This window comes from Oncorhynchus clarkii, chromosome 13 (assembly GCF_045791955.1).
Source record: "Oncorhynchus clarkii lewisi isolate Uvic-CL-2024 chromosome 13, UVic_Ocla_1.0, whole genome shotgun sequence".
Classification (NCBI taxonomy): Eukaryota; Metazoa; Chordata; class Actinopteri; order Salmoniformes; family Salmonidae; genus Oncorhynchus; species Oncorhynchus clarkii.
Window position 1 is genome coordinate 58,310,662 of NC_092159.1, and position 10,895 is coordinate 58,321,556.

A 10,895-nucleotide genomic window follows, 5' to 3' on the forward strand; every position below is an offset into this window, starting at 1 on the left:
TTAAGTTACCGACTGACTACAAGAAACCTTGCATCTTGCATAAATAAATAACTACTGATCAGTCAGTCACACTTTACCCTGATACATTGCCTTTTTGTTATCCTCTCGAACACGGCAAATGATTTCAGATGTGCTGTTGTACCTGCATTGCAATGAAAGTCACATATTAGATGTGTTTCAACGTTGCAAACAACAAACAGTTTACGCAAACAGCGCATAGTAATCCAGAATACTTTTCAATCCGTTGGCTAGGTAGATTTCGTTGCCTGGGCGGGACTTATTTTATACTGTCACTGAACACGGAAGTAGCCCATGGTTTCCCCAATGATGCAAACGATGGAGACTAAACACTGTATCCTAGATTTAAACGAAGCGGTGTTGTCGCCAATCAAACCATTATCGGACTGTTATTTGGCGGCATATCACTTGTAGTGAGTATCGTTCTAACATTATTTGTAACAGTTGCGCATCCATGAAGCTTCGTGTCGCCTTTATTTAATATTATCCGACAATTCTAGAGCATATCCTAGTTAAACGGGAGCACTCATATGTTGTCACATGTACTTCCCCTTTTCATGTTCGAATTAGGCCTACTCACTAATCTGTCAGTAGTGTGATGATGGGGGCTCGAGTTGGCATGTTTTAAAATGCCTTATATATATATATATATACATAAAGATATGTGGACACCTTCAAATTAGTGGATTCGGCTATTTCAGCCACACCCGCTGCTGACAGGTGTATATAACATTGGCAGTTGATTGGCCTTACTGAAGAGCTCAGTGACTTTCAATTTGCTCCGTCATAGGATGCAACCTTTACAACAAGTCAGTTGTCAAATTTCTGCTCTGTCAGAGCTGCCCCTGTCAACTGTAAGTGCTGTTACTGTGAAGTGGAAACATATAAGAGTACGGCGCAGCTGAAAGTGGTATTTTTAAGCACATAGCGTGTAAAAATAGTCTGTCCTGGTTACAAAACTCCACACCAAGTTCCAAACTTCCTATGGAAGCAATGTCAGCACAATAACTGTTAGTCAGGAGCTTCATGGAATGGGATTCCATGGCCGAGCAGACGCACACAAGCCTAAGATCACCATGTGCAATGCCAAGTGTCAGCTGGAGTGGTGTAAAGCTCACCGCCATTGGACGCTTCACCATCTGGCAGTCCGAAGGACAAATATGGGTCAGGAGAACACTAACTCGACCCCATTGAACACCTTTGGGATGAATTGGAACTCTGACTGCGAGCCAGGCCTAAGTGCCCGACCTCACTAATGCTCTTGTGGGTGAATGGAAGCAAGTCCCCGCAGCAATATTCCAACATCTAGTGGAAAGCCTTCCCAGAAGAGTGGAGGCTGTTATAACAGCAATGTTCCAACATCTAGTGGAAAGCCTTCCCAGAAGAGTGGAGGCTGTTATAACAGCAATGTTCCAACATCTAGTGGAAACCCTTCCCAGAAGAGTGGAGGCTGTTATAGCAGCAAAGGGGGGACATACAGGCGCAATGCCAGTGGAAGTCTGCCAGTCTAACACTGCTGTAAAACCCATTATAAACCAACCACATGATCACACAGCACTGTAGGTAGAAGCAGTATCTAGTCTTGTCATTTATAACTGCGGGGATGTAAAAGACAAGGTCACACATCAGTAGGAAGATAGGCCTACTTTGAATAGTGACTGCTTGTATGTGAATATTGTCATTCAACACCATTTATCTACAGCAGAACATATTCAAAACCATTAAAATGCATAAACTATTGCAATCAAAAACAACTTGAAACAACTAGGCCTAGAGACCTATTATAGTGACCTTAACCTGTCACCTAGTAGTCTCTAGACAGCTGGGATGCCTCCCACAATGTTGCTACCCGAGGTTAATCACCTAGCAACATTGTCAAGAGGTCTCGGATCTCTTGGCCTAACAGCTAAATTATTGAGTAGCTGGACCCGCGTTCGAGTCCCGGTCAGGGCTACCCCTGAATTTGCTAGCAGCAGGTACCATCACATGGTATGCTCAGTTGAAAGACAGAAAACAGTTAGTCTATGCTCATTCTGCAACCCCTGCCCAACAGCAGTCACTGTGAACCATTTATTGTCTTGACACATGTGTCCTTTAATGACATATAACCTTTGTAGTGCCAAAGTCCATTATATGGGGCGGCAGGGTAGCCTAGTGGTCAGAGCGTTGGAGCCTAGTGGTTAGAGCGTTGGACTAGTAACCGGAAGGTTGCAAGTTCAAACCCCCGAGCTGACAAGGTAGAAATCTGTCGTTCTGCCCCTGAACAGGCAGTTAACCCACTGTTCCTAGGCTGTCATTGAAAATAAGAATTTGTTCTTAACTGACTTGCCTAGTTAAATAAAGGTAAAATAAATATATGGCTGTTGAAGACTGTTTCTGCAGATGTTGCCTTTCTTTGAACATTTGCTAAGAGACAGTGGTTTACAATTAAAACCCATATCTGTGTGTAACTAACTTACTCCTTTGCTTTATCCTGACATGGATGAAATTCTCAAAATCATATTTATTTAAAGTAACTGTCCACTGAAAATCACTTTTAAAAGTTTATATTCTATTACCTCATAACTAAATAATGTTGTTGACTCATCCTATACGTATTTGTGGCCAAAGCATAAATTGGAGAAGAAAAAAATATATATATATATATATTGTTTCATATATGCTGGCTATATCCTCATAGAGGATAATGTAGCTGGCCAATCAGCAGTCTACTCATTTTTAATGACCAGCATACGCCCACACCATTCTGTTGTTGAGGTACGCCCACACCATTCTGTTGTTGAGGTACGCCCACACCATTCTGTTGTTGAGGTACGCCCACACCATTCTGTTGTTGAGGTTCGCCCACACCATTCTGTTGTTGAGGTACGCCCACACCATTCTGTTGTTGAGGTACGCCCACACTATTCTGTTGTTGAGGTACGCCCACACCATTCTGTTGTTGAGGTACGCCCACACCATTCTGTTGTTGAGGTACGCCCACACCATTCTGTTGTTGAGGTACGCCCACACCATTCAAAAACAGAAAAGCTGCTTTTTAACATACTATTTAAAAAAAAATACTCATATTGTAATTAATTATGAGTCAAATTTAATAGACATCTAGACACAATGGGCAATTACTTTAAAGTGCATTGGTGTGCAGGGAAACATATCATAAAGTCTTTAAAATGACACAAAGTCCATTCAAATGGATGATCAGAGTGGGTGGATAACAACGTAGACCTACTATAACAATATAAATATATACATATATATATATATAGTCCATGCATTGCAGACTTCCACTGTGGTTTTACCAGTCAACACTCCGCAGGTAACCTATTTGAGTAATATAGCCTGCTCCCAGGTCTGTTTTTGCTGTCTTGCTAACTGCTATTGTCATAGCACGAACAGATCTAGGGCCAGGCTACTTTGAAGACACCGCCATCATGACATGCTGTAATTGCATCGCAGACACACCTTGGTGTGTTCTCAGGTCTAAAGTTGTCATAGTGATAGGAGATTGTCTTTTTGGTAATGGCTGATACTAGATCAGTGAATTTTCAACCTTGACCTTTGTGCATGTGTGCACTGCAAGCATAGGTAAAGTCAACAGATTGTGCCTCTAGTCTGGCCTCATCCCATACTGTCTGTTCTGTAGCCTCTAGTCTGGGATCGTCCAATACTGAATGTTCTGTAGTCTGGCCTCGTTCCATACTGTATGTTCTGTAGCCAGGCTATAGTACCGTATGGAACGAGGCCAGACTACAGGCTACAGAACATACAGTATGGAACGAGGCCAGACTACAGAACATACAGTATGGAATGAGGCCAGACTACAGGCTACAGAACATACAGTATGGAACGAGGCCAGACTACAGGCTACAGACCATACGCAATACACAATATGTTGACTGTACCTAGGCTTGCAGTCTATACATGCACAAAGGTCATGCAAGACAAGAGTGGTGAAGAGTAGTTGTCAATTACCTTGCTAGGTTTTCCCCTTTGGACTTGCGGTGGTTAATCAATACTAATCCCCCAAGTCTAGTTAAAGTTCACCACCGTTGTTGTTACCCTTAGTCACGGTTGCACAGCCAATCCCTTTCAGCTGATAACTAAGGAGTTCACTGCTCAGCATACAATTAACTCTAGGGCAACGGAAGAGTGTAGCTGGTCCATTGGTGCGGTTGTGGAATTGAGATGACAGTCGGCCAGCATTCAGGACGGAGAAGGAGGAGAAGAAAGGGTAACTCCATACTACCAGAGCTCTTGTTTGTTTCAGTGACAGCAGATCCTGCATGGACTCTGTGGTTTGAGGAGTTTGTTGTGAGGTACTATATGGAGAAGAGGTAACTAGGTCCCAGATCAGTTTGTGCGTGCTTGCTTATACCTCACCTACTCCTATGTATGGCATGACAATGACCATAGGATTTGCTCTAGAGCCCGAACAGATCTGGAACCTGGCTAGAGGAGAGACATGTTGGAGATATGTACTATAGTGTGTGATGTCTGTAGTGTCTAGTTGGGATTCCATCCATCACAGATACTTTACCCTGTAATTGATGCCGTGTGTTTGAGGACCTACATGCTCACACCTCAGGCACTTCTTAGTGTGGGTGCACAAACAACAATCTGTTTTCTGGTGATTTAGTTTCAACCAGCTGATGTGTGCGTGCCTGTGTGTTAGACTAGCATGCCAGAGAGGGAAGTCTGCCACAGAGCAGAGAGTCTCAGGGTGTCATAATGGACTTATGTTTGGCTGGGGGCCCTGGCCACAGTCCTGGTATAAAAGAGCCTTTGAGCAGAAGAGGGGCTGCTGCTGCTGGCTTTAGAGACATTATACCCTGGTCACAGGATGTGTCGCTCCTGGAACCGACTCAAAGTGAGGTCACAAAGATTTTCTTGAGGGTGTACATGCTGGTGTATTTCTGAGAGCGCATTTCAAACGGATGCTTCATTCGATTTCGATACTGCCTTTCACCCCGATTCACATTTGAGATTTTCTCAGTTAACATTTAGGCTATGCCACATGCATTTCTTTCTTCTCCGTAATGAATCTAGATCTGAGTACCTCCATGACGATATCAAGAATAGAAAAAAAAATCTAACAGTTCTGATCGGTCTAATTAATTCTACACTCAACCAATGAGTTGAGCCAGAGTCAAAATACTTTAAAATTCGTCATTGGTTTTGCTTCCCTGATTGGTTAGAGATGATCCAATCACTGATTACTATGTTTTGTACAATACCCATCATTTTGACATTACCACAAATGACTTCAACAATGGCGGTCTCAGACTGAAGTATGTATCAAACATAGAGAAGCTGAAGAATTCAGTTTGAATCATCAGCCAACATTTAGGCTACATTGAGTGTATAATAATTTTTTTCAGATGTATGGAGACAGTTCTATCAAAAAAGCCACCGATAATGCTGTGGCAAATGGTTTCTTATTTAGATGTACCAAAACGTAGGCAGGATTGCATTTCCTCATTCTGTCGCCTGTTGGCTTTCTCTCTCACGAGTGATGTTGATTGAGTATCTGATAAGCAGAACACATGAACACATGAGATTTGCTACTGAGATTAGGTCCCTCTGGGATAATGAATCCAAATCTAATTTTATTGGTCACATACACGTGTTTAGCAGATGTTATTGCAGGTGTAGCGAAATGCTTGTGTTAATAAAGACTACTCTACCTGTTCACCACTTGTTAGCTTAGCCAAATCCTAAAACTAGGCTAGTTTTTAAACACCCTCATCTGACTGAGAGTTTTGAGTGCCAAGGTTTTGGGGGTGGTTTCCGGGTGTCTACTTGCTACCTTTCCTGCTTTACCTGTTCACAACGACATATTGTCCCATTTTATGTCACTGAATGGGCCACACCCAGGCTCCACGTCAACACACTGCCTGCACACCTGTGGCCAGCTTCTATTGGTCTCACCTGTAGCTACCGCTTCTTCCTCCTTCACAGCAGAACTGAGCTGTGGGATGCTCATTGGTTGTACATAGACATTCTCTTCAGGATCTGCAAGCTAGTGTTCTTTCAGTGGTCTGCTATATGGACAGACGTCAGCCTTAAAGAAGAACGTCCTTGTGAGCAGAGATTCTATCATTATTTTCAGTTTTTTACAGGCAACCTGGATCTGAATGAAGCTGGTGTGTATTGTATACTGTTGTCTGGTGTGAAATCTCACATTATTTATTTGAATGTTTATGTACTGATTTGGTGTTTCACTGATGGCATGTTAAATCAAAACACCTAATCCATGTGACCTCTTCAAGGAGGTCTTCAGCGGTTGTGGGGTTGTTATAGTGCCGTCAGATTCTAAAGCTGCTATATTTCTAGATACACATGATGATTGAGAGTCGTGAGACTTGTGAAATATTCTGCAAGACTGATTGTCTATAGGATCGAGGCCAAAGTCACAACAACAATACATGGTTATCTAACTACTGTTGAGAGTGAGTGCGTTGAGTGAGTGAGTGGGTGAAAAGGAGGCGAGGAGAGGAATCAAGGAAATACAATTGAGATTCTACCTCTGTACTGTAGCTGAGGAGGGCAGCCTTTCCCTCAAATCAGACCTCTGACCCCTCCTTTCTCCTCTCCTTAACCTTTTCAGATCCCTCCCCCATGCCTGTTTCTCCAGGCTACACCCAACTGGAGCAGAATGATCCGTCTATGAACCCCCTGCGCATCTCAGTCGGAGGACTTCCCATGTTGGCCTCCATGACCAACACCCCAGACCCCCGATTCCGCCTCAATTTGAGGGCCATCGTAGCCCTGGTCCTGGCCATTGCCCTGGTCCTCCTCTACATGCACCTGAACCCGGGCTCCTACTCCGAGGTCCCCAGCTCCCGTAACTGGAAGTCTGGCCACACGGGGATGGCGGTGGACGAGGTGGCCGACCGCTACAATGACACTTACCCGCTCAGCACCCCCGAGCGGACACCGCAGGGCACGCGCTACCGCATCGGGGTCATTGCCGACCTGGACACGGACTCGCGCAGCGACAAGAAGCTGACGTGGTTCAGCTACATGCGCCGGGGCCACCTGCTGGTGTCGGAGAGTGGCACCAAGGTGGCCGTGGAATGGGACGCGGAGAGGGTCATGCTGGAGAGCCACCTGGCGGAAAAGGGCCGGGGCATGGAGCTGTCAGAGCTGGTGGTGTTCAACGGGAAGCTGTACAGCGTGGATGACCGAACGGGCGTGGTCTACCACATCGACGGCAGCAAGGCTGTGCCCTGGGTCATCCTGCCTGACGGGGACGGCTCCGTCTCCAAAGGTCAGTGAGGTAGATGAGCCAAATTCAAGTGCAGAATCGATTCCTAGGCACTCCTGTAGATCTGAAAGGGTTGAATAAGTATGAATTCTATGGTAATTGCTTCATCTTGCCTTCTAATAGGGTAGATTGAATTTTCACCATATTGCTGACACCTATTTAATCCCTCTCAGTGAATATGGAGTAGGGGTTAGGGGTGGATTTGGGATTGTGTGAGTGTCTCACTGTGTAGACCAGGCAGGCAGATTTGGAACTTAATCTGTTTATTTACTCTAAGGGGTCTGTTGAAGAACCTCATCTGGGGTAGACCACAACCATGGAAATGGAATTTGTTGGATCTCATTATCATTTGTAAACACTTGAGTGTACAAAACATTAAGAACACCTTCCTAATATTGAATTGCACCCTATTTTGCCCTCAGAACAGCCTTAATTCGTCGGGGCATAGACTCTACAAGTTGTTGAAAGTGTTCCACGGGGATGCTGGCCCATGTTGACTCCAATGCTTCCCACTGTTGTGTCAAGTTGGCTGGATGTCCCTTGGGTGGTGGACCATTCTTTATACACACTGGAAACTGTTGATCATGAAAAATGTCTTGTCCATTCAGCCCCTGAATGGCACACATACACAGTCCATGTCTCAAGGCTGAAAAATCCTTCTTTAACCTGTCTCCTCCCCTTCAGCTACACTGATTTGAAGTGGATTTAACACAGGACATCAATAAGGGATCATAGCTTTCACCTGGTCAGTCTATCTCATGGAACAAGCAGGTGTTCCTAATGTTTTGTTCACTCAGTGTATGTGTCCTTTATATGCCAAGTGGGAGAGTATATTTCTCTTAAATACTTTTTTACTCTTTGGTGCATTCAAAAGGTTCAGTGAATCATAGAATCTTGATGTGTGTCCCAATGACCCTCTTTCCCTCTTTCAGGGTTCAAAGCGGAGTGGCTAGCAGTAAAGGACGAGCACTTGTACGTGGGTGGCCTGGGGAAAGAGTGGACAACCACCACGGGGGAGGTGGTCAACAACAACCCTGAGTGGGTAAAGGTGGTGGGTCATCGGGGGGACGTGCAGCACCAGAACTGGGTCCCCAAGTACAACCTCCTGAGGTCCGCAGCTGGGATCGAACCTCCAGGTGAGAGCTGCAGGGTTGAAAATGCTAACCATGCTAACGCTAACTGCAAAGGCTATGCTGACTGTGTTAGCCTAGCATATACAGTTAGAGTTACCCCTGCAAACTATTAGCATTCTCTATGATATTCAGATTCTCATGACATTCTCTCCCCAGGTTACCTGATCCACGAGTCGGCCGCGTGGAGTGACAGCCTGCAGCGCTGGTTCTTCCTCCCACGCCGCGCTAGCAAAGAGCGCTACGACGAGACGGCCGACGAGCGCCGTGCTGCCAACCTCGTCCTCAGCTGCTCGCCAGACTTCAAGGACGTCACCGTGAACCGGGTGGGCCCGCATAACCCCACACACGGCTTCTCCTCTTTCAAGTTTGTCCCCAACACGGACGATCAGATCATCGTGGCTCTCAAGTCGGAGGAGGACGCTGGGAAAATCGCCTCGTACATAATGGCATTCACACTGGACGGCCAGATCCTGTTACCTGAAACCAAGATAGGAGACGTGAAGTATGAGGGTCTGGAGTTCATTTAGGAAACAAGGACATATAGTAGCTATGTGGAACATAGTTGTTGACATTCCCTGCACTCAAAAGTTAACTTGCTGCTTGTTAATTGACTGTGAAGACGACACGCAGCCCAATCGATCAATCACGGATCAGAAGCCATTTTGATGTGACCTGAGGTAAGCATCAAACGGAAGAAAACAGACTGAAACAGGGAGGGAGGGGCTACCTGTCATTTTTTCATTTTATGTTGCAAAACATTAAAAATAATAATTTAGTTGCATGCCCTAATGAACTCAACTCAAGGTTTCAGGGCCAAGACATTATTTTCAGTAAATGGGAGCCGAGAGTAGCCTAGGCTACCTGAACAAAGTCCTCTAGTTGAGGATGTCCTCTTGATGGCCATCCTCTACCTAGGCCAACGGCTGTCTTGTAAAGTAATGTAGACTTTGTCAGAATGAATGTACAAATTATCAATTCATCTTAAACTGTGATTTAACTCATAAAATGCAGATACTGTACATCCAGGAACTAATGGATTTGTTGTATTTTCCCCCCAATGTATATCACAGTTTCGTCTTAGTTTTTACTACATAAAATCATATACTTCAGGACACTATACCCTACGTCAGGGATCATCAACTAGTTCAGCGGTGGGGTGATTTTGTTCTGGAGCGGATGGTCGGTGGGCCGGAACATAATTACAAATCATTTGTAGACCGGAAATTGACCACATGAAGCCCAAACATATATATTTGACTAAAACGTGATCATTTCAAACCGTGCTTACATTTGTATATGATCACGTGTCTCTATTGTGCGGGGGAATACCTGGGAACAGATTTCCACAATGAAAATCACTTGGAGATGATTTGCTGGTGTTTTTAGTCTTTTATGTCCAACAATGAAAATACAAAAAATGAAAACCTGCTTTATGTGACCTCATTGACCTTTATGAAAATATGTTTTTTAAAGGAATATAGAACAAGAGCAGAATCTCACATCATCCTGTTTTGTTTTACTGCTGTTTGTTGAGTAAAATCTATCTCGATACACCCTGAGTCTTTTATTGGGGGAGGTTGGAAAACATACAAAATCAAGAGACGTTAACCTCAAAGAAGATTACTAGTTGTCTGCATTATGTAATTATCACAATTTAGGTTGGGTACTATGAATATACCTTGTTATTAATTAGCACGTGTGTGTTATTATCATGTCATATGGATGTGCACTTACAAAGCATTTGTCATTTGTTCAATGCTGTTTATTCTGAAAATTGATTGTACATAATACAAATGTATTAAATCATTTTACGTTTAGGTTAGGGTTAGGATTTAGGGTCAGGATTTAGGGTCAGGATTTAGGGTCAGGATTTAGGGTCAGGATTTAGGGTCAGGATTTAGGGTTAGGATTTAGGGTCAGGATTTAGTGTTAGGATTTAGGGTTAGGATTTAGGGTTAGGATTTAGGGTCAGGATTTAGTGTTAGGATTTAGGGTTAGGATTTAGGGTCAGGATTTAGGGTCAGGATTTAGGGTCAGCCATTGTTTTTTCTTGTCCAAGGTTGATGAGATTAGGCTTGACCTAATCCTTGATCTCTCTTGGTTTAGTCAGTCTTATCTATTGGGGATCAAACTAAAACAAGCTGTGCAACCAGCCCCTCTGTGAGGTCACACTGAATCTAGAGAATCCAGTTGCATGCGTGCAGTTTTGATGACGTTAGTAAATACTTTCACCCCTGTGGCTGTAGCCTAGTTAAATAAAGGTTCAATAAAAATCCAATATATATCTAAGCAGTGTCATTTTACAAGGGTTTTAAAAGAACCACGACGCACACAGCAAGACACCAAGAGGTAAGATGTTTAAGAATCTGAATGTCAAATGTCTCTGAAAACCCTAGATGAACTATTGTCCTTAGTGCTGAATAAAATGTTTGCTTTTATATTGACTATATTGGATATACTTGATTGTCTGTTGTACT

The 10,895-nt window shown here is 43.9% G+C and overlaps 1 protein-coding gene across 5 annotated transcripts; it reads left to right on the plus strand.

Annotated features, from left to right (window-relative positions):
- The first annotated feature begins 299 nt into the window (after nt 1-299).
- LOC139365165 (calcium activated nucleotidase 1a) lies at nt 300-10,861 on the plus strand. Of its 5 annotated transcripts, none has more exons than XR_011626543.1 (5): nt 300-431; nt 6,626-7,288; nt 8,218-8,421; nt 8,575-10,242; nt 10,411-10,861. XR_011626543.1 is itself a non-coding variant. In XM_071102602.1 (4 exons), the coding sequence occupies exons 2-4, from the start codon at nt 6,637-6,639 to the stop codon at nt 8,943-8,945; spliced, it is 1,227 nt and encodes a 408-aa protein (XP_070958703.1). In that variant the 5' UTR covers nt 300-431; nt 6,626-6,636; the 3' UTR covers nt 8,946-10,861. The 5 variants fall into 5 exon arrangements, 3 of the variants coding, with proteins under 3 accessions (XP_070958703.1, XP_070958702.1, XP_070958704.1); XR_011626544.1 differs by lacking the exon at nt 300-431 and adding an exon at nt 6,032-6,161; XM_071102602.1 differs by having other exon boundaries at nt 8,575-10,861.
- The last annotated feature ends 34 nt before the right edge of the window (nt 10,862-10,895 follow it).